This window comes from Spinacia oleracea, chromosome 2 (genome assembly GCF_020520425.1).
Source record: "Spinacia oleracea cultivar Varoflay chromosome 2, BTI_SOV_V1, whole genome shotgun sequence".
Classification (NCBI taxonomy): Eukaryota; Viridiplantae; Streptophyta; class Magnoliopsida; order Caryophyllales; family Amaranthaceae; genus Spinacia; species Spinacia oleracea.
Window position 1 is genome coordinate 106136904 of NC_079488.1, and position 12186 is coordinate 106149089.

General features: G+C 40.6%; 1 protein-coding gene across 1 annotated transcript; it reads left to right on the top strand.

Moving 5' to 3' along the window:
* The first annotated feature begins 10792 nt into the window (after nucleotides 1-10792).
* Nucleotides 10793-11673, top strand: LOC110784687 (uncharacterized). The gene is made up of 2 exons (XM_056836289.1): nucleotides 10793-10900; nucleotides 11038-11673. Exons 1-2 carry the CDS (start codon nucleotides 10793-10795, stop codon nucleotides 11671-11673), a joined length of 744 nt encoding a protein of 247 aa, XP_056692267.1.
* Nucleotides 11674-12186: the final 513 nt, after the last annotated feature.

Consider the following 12186-nt stretch of genomic DNA (forward strand, 5'->3'; position numbering starts at 1 on the left):
TATCGGAAATATAAATATTATCCAAGTCGTAGATGTTTCCGGAAACGGAAACATGGTACGTATCGGAAAATATTATCGGAAATGGAAATATTACCAGAATCGGAAATATTGCCGGAAACGGAAATATTGTCAGAATCGGAAATATTACCGGAATCGGAAAATAATTCCGGAAACGGAAATATTAAATATTTGTTCGAAACGGAAATTAATTCCGGAATCGGAAATGTTAAATATTGTTCGTATCGGAAATGAATTCCGGAATCGGAAATTTAATCGGAAGCGTATCGTACGAATAAGCATCGGACGAGGCCTGCCGGACGAGGCCCAGCACGAAGCCAGGCCATCGCCCAGCAAGCCAAGCGCGCCGCACAAACAGCCACGCCAGGCCCAGCGCAAGGCCAGGCCCAGCAGGCCGTGGCAGCGCGCACAGCGCGCACAGCGCGCGCGGGAGCTGCGTGGGCTTGTAGCTCGCGCAGGCCTCGCTGCGTGGGCTGCTGCTCGTGCGCACGCATGGGCGGCCCATCGTGGCTGCCGTGTGTGTGTGCGTAAGTGTTTGTGTTCGTGCACGTTTCCTAAAACGTGCAGAGTTCGGTTAATGATTAAATTCCTAATTCTATTTGATAAATTAATTAAATTAGAGTTCTTGTAGGATTCTAGGTTTAATCAATTTGTATCTGAATAGGATTCCAATTCCCTTTCCATACCCCTATAAATATGTGGCCTAGGTTCACAATTTATAACGAGTTTAAAAAGTATTCAAAGTGAGTTTTTGAGAGAAAAATTCAGCCACACATCTTGCTCAAAAGTGCCGAAAATTCTAGTACCTTAAGGGCGATTCTAGTTGGTCAATCTTAAGGCGGATCCGGACGTGCTGTGGACTATCTACGGAGGGACGACACATGGAGTCCTAAAGACTTGTTCTTGTTCGGTTCGGGCGCAGCTAGGGAGGGCACGCAACAAAGAGTATGCATCTAAATTATGCTATATGATTATGTGTAAATAATATGTAATCCTGGGTTAATGGTTGTTTCCGCATGATTTATGTAATATCATATGTATCATAACCTAACAGTGGTATCACGAGCCCCTTATTATTTTCATAATCTAATTTGCATAAACATTGTTAAATATTACAAATTTGCAAGAATTAAAAGGGGTGATTAATTTTCGTAATTGTTAATTAATTGCAAATTGCGTTTATTTAATTATACGTACGCAGTTTTTTTCGGCAGTTTCTTCGTTACTCATCCAAATCGAGTGATTTTTGTGTCAATTCCGCATGTAAAAGGCATTCTAAAATTTTGACAAAAATAATATTTTTCTGCCGAACCCAGAATTCTCAAATTCGAAGTCTAACTATGACTTTTCGAAGGTTTTAGTTTTTCGAATGCAAAATTTCGTAAATTTAAGATGTTAAATTAAATATTTGCGATTCTTGTTGATAAATCTTGAATTTTTGATTGACCTACTGTATATGTTTAACAAGTTTGAATGCCTAGCCTTGTTAATTATGCAATCTAATTTGTAATTATGATTAATTTGTTGAAAATTAGAATAATTTAGAATTAATTTGATTTTCATAATTAATTATAATTTAATTAGAAACCTATGATTAAAAACAACCATAAAAATTGTAAATTTATGATAAATTTTAAATTTTTATGACCTAGACTTGAATCCATAACAATCGGAAATCAATTGAATAATAAATTTTCGATTTTTCGCCCTAAAATTATGAAATTAATAATATTTATTAATTTGTCATTAATTTTATAAATTTTAAATTTTTTATGCGATTCGTTCATATAACTTGCACGCACAAAGCAATGGACGCTTCGTGTTACCCTTAAGGGGTGTTGTATAGTGCGGGCATGCGACGACGAGCAAGGGAGCTCGTCGCCCGTGCGGCACGAATGCAATGAGCAAGGCATGGTGCACGTGCACAAGGCAGCAGCCCTGCCTTGTGTCGTGGGCCACGAGCAATGGACGAATGGGCATGGGCGAAGGGCTAGCCAAGGCAGTCGCGTGTGGGCAGCAAGCGAGCTGCGCCACAACGCGCACTGCCTCGCGCAAGAGCGCGCAGCGAGCGCAAGCTCGCGTGCCACGAGCGCTGCGCCCAGCGTTGCTCGCGCGCACAGCGAGCGATGTCGCGCGCCCAGCGAGCGATGGCTCGCACGCACAGCGAGCGATGTCGCGCGCCCAGCGAGCGATGGCTCGCACGCACAGCGAGCGATGTCGCGCGCCCAGCGAGCGATGTCGCGCGCCCAGCGAGCGATGGTTCGCACGCACAGCGAGCGATGTCGCGCGCCCAGCTAGCGATGTCGCGCGCACAGCGAGCGATGGCTCGCGCGCACTGCGAGCGATGGCTCGCGTGCGACGAGCGCTGGCGCGCGCGCAGCGTGCGATGGCTTGCGATGGAAATGCAGCAGCTATGCGACGAGCGCATGGGCTGCGCGCACATGGCCAGCGATGGCTGTGTGCGAGCGGCCCATGGGCGTGCAATGCGTAGGGTGTTTGCGTTACGATTAGATCGTTTTGAATGTTTAATTTGAAAATTTCAGTTCACGTAATTTTAATTAATTTTAAAATTAATAATTTAAATTATTTTCTTGGATTTTAATTTTGAATATTGTAATTATAATAAATGTTATTTATTCTAATTATTTTACTAAAATTAAAATCATGAATTAATTTAAATAACGACTGAAATTAAATTAAACTTTTTGGATTCAATATTAAATTTATATGAGCTTTAAATTTTAATTAAATTTGTATGTTTCCGGTTAGACTAGAAATACATTTTTATGTTTAAAATTAGTAAAGCATATGAATTTATTGGTTTAAGTGGGAGCGCTTTTAGTCATAAACTCTTGATTAGGTCTACAAATCCTTAAGGTTAAAACAACTTGATTAGAATTAATAAGGACTGAATAATTGGTAGATTATTGGTGCCCTTGATTAATTGCTGCAAATGTTTACGTGATGCATAATGTGTTTTACTAACCAGCTATGTGGGCCATTCATGATAATGAATGGGTGAATGGTATATATTGTATATGTACTGTTTTGCAGGTTATGAAGTGACTAGTATGGCCCAAATAGGATAGAAAATATGGTCTGCGTACCATTAATTTGAATGTAATTGGTCTGAAGTACCAAAGTTATTTTTCAATTCAAATATGGTCTGCGTACCATCAAATAGTTGTAATTAGTTATAGCTTATCCTATTTGAAGAAAATGGTGCCTCCCACGGAGATTTTTCAAGACGGACTTTGAAGTTAAAGCTTCAAGATGAAGTCGGGCCATACTAGATCACAAATATCTTATGCATGTTTTAAGTTATTTATTGCTTTTAAATATGTCTTAAAATGCATGAGATCAAAAGCTTGATTATGTTGCATGATTAAGGATTTTAGTTCACTTAAAATCTAACCAACATAGTAAGAGCTTTAAGTTCCAAACTTAAAAATTGAGTTAAAAGGTGCCATGCCAAAATATACACTTGCTTGGATATCCTTTACATCAATCTAGTAATAGTTTTCGCTCAGCGAGGTGTTACTTATTGGTCCTAAAGGGGCAAGGTACACAAATAATTGTGAGTACATGTTAGTTTTGGTGAAACTCAACGATATAAGTAAGGAGTCCTTTTATGTCGTGGCAAATTCGATAGGTTTACCTAATAAGTTCTTAGACGTACCTATCAACCAAGAATAGTTTCTAGACTATTAGCAAAAGGCTTTTGCTTACCTAAGATGTTCTAGGATTAAGTCGACAAACTGTGCTTAGTTCTTCAATGATTTTAGGATCTTGGAATCATTTTATTCACACCTGCCGGAACACATAATTTGAATAAAATGCTTAATAAACATTGAATTATGCATGTATGCTAGAATTTAAGTTTATTAAGAGAAACTGTGAATGGTTATTTATTTGTTTATTCTTTTCAATTGTAGTTTTTAATATGGCAAACAACAATTCATTCAACATTCGATCAATTCTCGAAAAGGAGAAGTTGAACGGGAAAAACTTCCTTGACTGGCAAAGGAACTTGCAAATAGTTCTTATGCAGGAAGAAAAGGAGTATGTCCTAGATGAGGCGATGCCCGAAGCTGCAGGCGACGGGGTCACTCAGGCAGCCCTCAATCGTTGGATTGATGCCAACAAGGATGTGAAATGTCTAATGCTCGCCACCATGAGTGCGGATCTGCAGAAAACGTTCATCAACTCAGATGCTTTCGCAATCATCAGTGAGTTGAAGAACATGTTCCAAGATCTGGCTCGAGTCGAAAGATTCGAGACTCATAGGCAAATTCTTGAGACCAAACTTAAGAAAGGCGAGCCCGTAAGTCCACATGTTCTCAAAATGATTGGACTCATTGAGAATATGAGTCGGCTGGATCAGCAATTTTCTCAGGAAATGGCTATAGACACCATCCTCCATTCTCTTCATAGCGGGTATGATCAGTTCAAACTGAACTACAGTATGAATAGTCTGGACAAAACGCTCACTGAGCTTCACGGTATGCTGAAGACCGCTGAAAAGACGCTCAAAAGTGATAAGCAGGATGTGCTTATGGTGCGTGGGGGCAAGTTCAAGAAATCTGGAAAAAAGAGGAATGCTAAGAAAGGTGGCAACAAGGCCAGCCCAACTAAGCAAACTGGCGCCAAATCTGCAAAGAGGAAGGTCAGTCAACCCACTTCTGAATCCGAATGCTTCTACTGCAAGAAGAAGGGGCATTGGAAAAGAGATTGCTTGAAGCTAAAGGAAGATCAGAAGAACGAAACAGTCGTTCCATCTTCAGGTATTTTCGTTATAGACTGTATACTTGCTAATTCAACTTCTTGGGTATTAGATACAGGTTGTGGCTCACACTTATGTTCCAATCCACAGGGACTAAGAAGAAGTAGAAAGTTAAGCAAGGGTGAAGTCGACCTACGAGTGGGAAATGGAGCACGGATTGCTGCATTAGCTGTAGGAACTTACTATTTGTCGTTGCCCTCCGGGCTAGTTTTGGAACTGGAAAAATGTTTCCATGTTCCAAGTCTTACTAAAAACATCATTTCAGTTTCTTGCTTAGATGCAAAGGGATTTTCTTTTTTAATAAAAGACAATAGTTGTTCGTTTTATTTTAAAGAGATGTTTTATGGATCTGCTAGATTAGTCAATGGACTTTATTTATTAGATCACGACAAACAAGTATATAACATAAATACCAAAAAGGCCAAAAAGAATGATTCAGATCTCACCTATCTGTGGCATTGTCGATTAGGCCATATAAACTTGAAACGCTTAGAAAGACTTCAAAAGGAAGGAATTCTAGAACCATTTGACTTAGAGGATTATGGTAAATGCGAATCATGTTTACTTGGCAAAATGACAAAGCAACCTTTCTCTAAAGTTGGAGAAAGAGCAAATGAACTATTGGGTTTAATCCATACAGATGTATGTGGACCAATGAGTACAAATGCTAGAGGTGGTTTCAGCTACTTTATCACTTTCACTGATGACTTCAGTAGGTATGGTTATGTCTACCTAATGAAGCATAAGTCTGAATCCTTTGACAAATTCAAGGAATTTCAGAGTGAAGTAGAGAATCAATTAGGCAAGAAGATTAAAGCACTGCGGTCTGATAGAGGCGGTGAATATCTGAGCTATGAATTTGATGACCATCTGAAAGAATGTGAAATTCTATCAGAATTGACTCCTCCTGGAACACCACAATGGAATGGTGTGTCGGAACGGAGGAACAGAACCTTGCTAGACATGGTCAGGTCAATGATGGGTCAGGCCGAACTTCCATTAGAATTTTGGGGACATGCACTAAATACAGCTGCACTCACTATAAATAGAGCTCCGTCTAAAGCTGTCGAAAAGACTCCATACGAATTATGGTTTGGAAATCCTCCAAATGTGTCTTTTCTTAAGATTTGGGGATGTGAAGTATACGTCAAACGATTAATTTCAGACAAACTTCATCCAAAATCTGACAAATGTATCCTTGTGGGCTATCCAAAGGAAACAAAGGGGTATTACTTCTACAATACATCTGAGAACAAAGTGTTTGTTGCTCGAGATGGTGTCTTTTTGGAGAAGGGTCACATTTCCAAAATGACAAGTGGGAGAAAAGTAGACCTCGAAGAAATTCGAGTCGAACAACAAACTCTAGAGAATGCTCAAGATGACATTCAGGATGAAACTCAGAGATCTTTAGAAGAATCTGGTGAGAATCATGGTCAATCTAGAAATGTTACCCCGCGTAGATCGCAAAGATATAGATCTCAACCAGAAAGGTACTTAGGTATTTTGACGAACGAGAGCTATGACGTTCTATTACTTGAAAGTGATGAACCTGCGACTTACAAACAAGCTATGACGAGCCCTAGCTCCAAGCAGTGGCAAGAAGCCATGCAATCTGAATTAGACTCCATGTCTGAAAACCAAGTATGGGATTTGGTCGATTTGCCAGATGGCTATCAAGCCATTGGAAGCAAATGGGTTTTCAAACTGAAAAAGGACAAGGATGGGAAACTTGAAGTTTTCAAAGCTAGATTGGTTGCAAAAGGTTACAGGCAAGTCCACGGTGTGGATTACGATGAAACCTTTTCACCAGTTGCAATGCTAAAGTCTATTCGAATAATGTTAGCAATCGCTGCATATTACGATTACGAAATATGGCAGATGGATGTCAAAACTGCTTTCTTAAACGGCGTTTTAACAGAAACTGTGTTTATGACACAGCCTGAAGGTTTTGAGGATCCAAAGAATGCTAAAAAGGTATGCAAGCTAAAGAAGTCAATCTACGGATTGAAGCAGGCATCCAGGAGCTGGAATATACGTTTTGATGAAGCAGTCAGTGACTTTGGTTTCATCAAGAACGCAGACGAATCTTGTGTATACAAGAAGGTCAGTGGGAGCAAAATTGCTTTCCTAGTATTATATGTCGACGACATATTGCTTATCGGAAATGACATTCCTATGTTGAACTCTGTCAAGATTTGGCTTGGGAAATGTTTTTCGATGAAGGATCTAGGAGAAGCACAGTACATATTGGGCATCAAGATTTACAGAGATAGATCTAAAAGAATGATTGGACTTAGTCAAAGCACTTATATCGATAAGGTGCTTGATAGGTTCAAGATGGCGGACTCCAAGCGAGGCTACCTACCCATGTCTCATGGAATGACTCTAAGCAAGACTCAGTGCCCAAAAACACTTGATGAGCGTAGACGAATGAATGGGATTCCATATGCATCATTGATTGGTTCAATAATGTATGCTATGATATGTACACGCCCGGATGTTGCGTACGCACTCAGTGCTACGAGCAGATACCAGTCAGACCCAGGAGAGGCGCATTGGACTGCTGCCAAGAATATTCTGAAGTACCTGAAAAGGCACAAAGATGACTTCCTGGTCTATGGTGGAGATGATGAATTAATTGTTAAAGGCTATACGGACGCAAGTTTCCAAACCGACAAAGATGATTTCAGATCACAGTCTGGGTTTGTCTTCTGCCTCAACGGAGGAGCAGTAAGCTGGAAAAGTGCTAAGCAAAGCACCATTGCGGATTCTACAACTGAAGCGGAGTACATTGCTGCACATGAAGCAGCAAAGGAAGCTATATGGCTAAGGAAGTTCATAGGTGAACTTGGTGTAGTCCTCTCCATTAAAGGACCAATAGCCCTGTATTGTGATAATAACGGAGCTATTGCACAGGCAAAAGAGCCTAGACACCACCAGAGAGTCAAGCATGTACTTCGTAGATTTCACCTTCTACGAGAGTTCGTTGAAAGAAAAGAAGTCGAGATAAGCAAAATTGGAACTGATGACAAAATATCAGATCCATTAACTAAACCTCTGCCGCAAGCGAAGCACAACTCGCACACTGCAGCTATGGGAATCAAGCATATTGGAGAATGGCTTTGATGTCTCTGTTTAATGTTTTAAAGTTTTAGAGTTTAAATCTTTGTAAAACATTATTGGTTAATCATTCACAATAAATGAAAAGAATTCATTTTTCCATTTAATTTGTGGTTTATTAAATGATGAGTCCCTTCAATTTGACGATATATTCAAGATAGACTGTCAGGACCAGTCCTGTGACTAAGAAATGTCTATCAAGTGAACTTGAATGTCAAAGGTTGAAAATGGTCCCTAATCGGAGTTTTCTATAAAATTGGACGCATAGAAAACGATAGACGATTAGAATGCAAGATGACTAGTAGTTCTGTTTCTTGAACTATGTGGACATGGCAATGTCATAATCATTTGCATAGATACTTACTTTGGGAAGACTAGTATCGGACAAGACCTATGAAACTTTACTGTAAGAGATGAAAGTCTGTCATAAGTAAATTTCATTAAATTATTAGACACTAAATCCTCAATACCTGAGAGATTTGAGATTACTTGTTTGAGAACTGGTTGCTTTGACGTTGACCAACCGTCGCACCGTAAAAGGAGGCTATAAAGGCAACGCTCAGGTAATCACCTATCAAACGAAGTCTAATCTCAAGATCGCAAGATTGGGATTGTCCTCCCATAAATCGGGATGAGATGCTTAAAAGTTGTACAAGGCCACTCGGAGAGCTAGAAACTGTGAAATGCATGGCCGTGCTCGGATGAATCATAGGCTATGATTATCTGTTTATTTGATCAGTTGAACTCTGAAACCGAGGAACACCTCTGGACATAATAAGGATGACAACTCTTACCTTATGTTCAAGAGCAAGCATCGAGCGACAAAGGAATTAGGAAATGCACACTTGTCCCTAAGGACAAGTGGGAGACTGAAGGAAATAATGCCCTTGGTCCAAGTATGCATTCTATGTTAAGTCTAATAAATGCGGTTCAGTATTAATTAACAAGTTAATAATTCAGTGAGATCAAGTGAGCTGAATGCCTAGCTAGAGGCCGCTTCAGTTCAAGTGGAATTAATGATATTAATCCACAGCTTACTCTTGACTGAACCCGTAGGGTCACACAAATAGTACGTAAACGGATCAAGTATTTAATGGCATTAAATACTCTATCTATGGATATTCGGAATCGACGGATCTTGGTTTCAGTGGGAGCTGAGATCGTCACAGGCAAGAAATGAATACTCCGGAAACGATGATATTACCGGAAACGGAAATATGGATCGTATCGGAAATATAAATATTATCCAAGTCGTAGATGTTTCCGGAAACGGAAACATGGTACGTATCGGAAAATATTATCGGAAATGGAAATATTACCAGAATCGGAAATATTGTCGGAAACGGAAATATTGTCAGAATCGGAAATATTACCGGAATCGGAAAATAATTCCGGAAACGGAAATATTAAATATTTGTTCGAAACGGAAATTAATTCCGGAATCGGAAATGTTAAATATTGTTCGTATCGGAAATGAATTCCGGAATCGGAAATTTAATCGGAAGCGTATCGTACGAATAAGCATCGGACGAGGCCTGCCGGACGAGGCCCAGCACGAAGCCAGGCCATCGCCCAGCAAGCCAAGCGCGCCGCACAAACAGCCACGCCAGGCCCAGCGCAAGGCCAGGCCCAGCAGGCCGTGGCAGCGCGCACAGCGCGCACAGCGCGCGCGGGAGCTGCGTGGGCTTGTAGCTCGCGCAGGCCTCGCTGCGTGGGCTGCTGCTCGTGCGCACGCATGGGCGGCCCATCGTGGCTGCCGTGTGTGTGTGCGTAAGTGTTTGTGTTCGTGCACGTTTCCTAAAACGTGCAGAGTTCGGTTAATGATTAAATTCCTAATTCTATTTGATAAATTAATTAAATTAGAGTTCTTGTAGGATTCTAGGTTTAATCAATTTGTATCTGAATAGGATTCCAATTCCCTTTCCATACCCCTATAAATATGTGGCCTAGGTTCACAATTTATAACGAGTTTAAAAAGTATTCAAAGTGAGTTTTTGAGAGAAAAATTCAGCCACACATCTTGCTCAAAAGTGCCGAAAATTCTAGTACCTTAAGGGCGATTCTAGTTGGTCAATCTTAAGGCGGATCCGGACGTGTTGTGGACTATCTACGGAGGGACGACACATGGAGTCCTAAAGACTTGTTCTTGTTCGGTTCGGGCGCAGCTAGGGAGGGCACACAACAAAGAGTATGCATCTAAATTATGCTATATGATTATGTGTAAATAATATGTAATCATGGGTTAATGGTTGTTTCCGCATGATTTATGTAATATCATATGTATCATAACCTAACAACTCTTTCGCTGCCTCTGTATTGAAGGGTAAATATTTCCCTCGATCGATTTTTTGGGATGCGAAGGTACCCCCAAATGCGAGCTATACATGGAGGTCAATAATGTCTGCTAGGGAGCTCTTAACCCGTGGCACAAGATAGATTATTGGGGATGGAAGGGATGTGAGTGCTTGGAAAGATGCATGGGTTCCAGACCTTCCTGGAGGTAGACTCTACTCGCCAACCCCGGAAGGTGATCTTGGTAAGTGTATGGTGCATGAATGGATTAGAGATGATCAGACTGGATGGGATGAGCAAGCACTTGAGGCTCACCTTACTAACGAGGAGATTGTTGCAATAAAGAAAATCCCGATTGCTGTGAGCGACCAATGTGACACTCTGAATTGGTTTTATTCAAAAAATGGGGAGTATAGCGCGAGGAGCGCATATCATCTGGAGGTACAGGACAGGAGTGGGGATGTAGGCACGTCGTCCACTGAGCAGAGCCAACGAGTATGGAAGAAGATATGGATGGCGGCTGTCCCACAGAAAGTTAAAAACTTGGTCTAGAGAGCAGTTAATAATGGCCTACCGACTATGGGTGCCTTGGCCAGTAGAGGCCTCAATGTCGACCCCTGCTGCCCTAGATGTGGTGTGGAAAGAGAGGATATTGGACATATGGTATTACATTGCTCTGAAAGTCAGGTATTATGGAGATATCACCTGCAAGAATTGAGAGTGAAGGACATAACCCCAACTCGTTCATAGAATGGTGCGATACGATCATGGCTAGGTGCAAGTTTGAGCGAACATGGGAAATCATTATGATGTTTGTGTGGCAGATGTGGAACCTACGGAACATGTGGGTTTTTGAAACAAAAAGGGTGGAACCAACCATGGCTTACACAAGAACGGTGGCATTGTTGGGAGAATACGAGGCAGCCAATGCGAGAGACGCGGAGCCTGCACCCACGCCTGTCTCTAACCAGCATTGGCAAGCCCCATATGCAGGCCATTACAAGCTCAATACGGATGCATCAGTCATAGCCACCAAAGTTGGTTTAGGAGTGTTGGTAAGGGATAGCATGGGAGATGTTCTGATGAGCGCATGGATGCGTGGGGAGGAGGCAATCCCAGTGCTACAAGCAGAGGCAGAAGCTCTACGTTTTGGACTTCAATATGCATATGATGCGGGGTTCCGTTCCTTGGAGGTTGAATCTGATAACCAGGCTCTGGTGAAGCTGGTACAAGCGCATGAACACAGCAGAATGCATATGCATGTAATTGTTGAGGATATTGTGACCTTGCCTAATGCTTTTGAATTTTGCTCCTTTATCTTCTTAAGTAGAAATTGTAACAAGGTGGCACATTCCATTGCCAACATATCTCTCACTATGGAAGAGGTAAAAGTATGGATGGAGGAATGTCCCACCGAAACTTTACCGTTTGTGCTTGTCGACAAGGCTATGATTGAATGAAGCTAAACCATTTTCCCGTCAAAAAAAAAAAAAAAATCATATGGCATAATCGTAAATAAATAGACAATTAAGATATTCATTTAAGCTCAAGTTTTTTTCATTTAGGCTCGTTTCCTATACCTATATTCAATTAAGGAGTCAGGAATTTATTTATTTAGGTTGCGTTCTATTCACCTGATTTTCACTTTTTTTTCCTGAACTGAACTTATCTGAACTTATTAGAACTTATCAAAACTTAATTTAGTTATAAATTGTACTTGGCCAACACTTATTTTTCCTGAACTTATCTTATCTTAACTTATCTAAGCTTAACTGAACTTATTTTTCCTGAAATAAGTGGAAATAAGGTGAACAAAACAGGGCCTTAACCTCAAATTTTATTTATTTAATTTACTTTTTTTGGTGTCTTTTTTATTTTCACTTTTTTTTAAAAAAAAAATTCTCTTACCGATTTAATTATGAAAATCACATATTATTTGCATTGTGCACTATTAACAAATCACTAATTAGAGA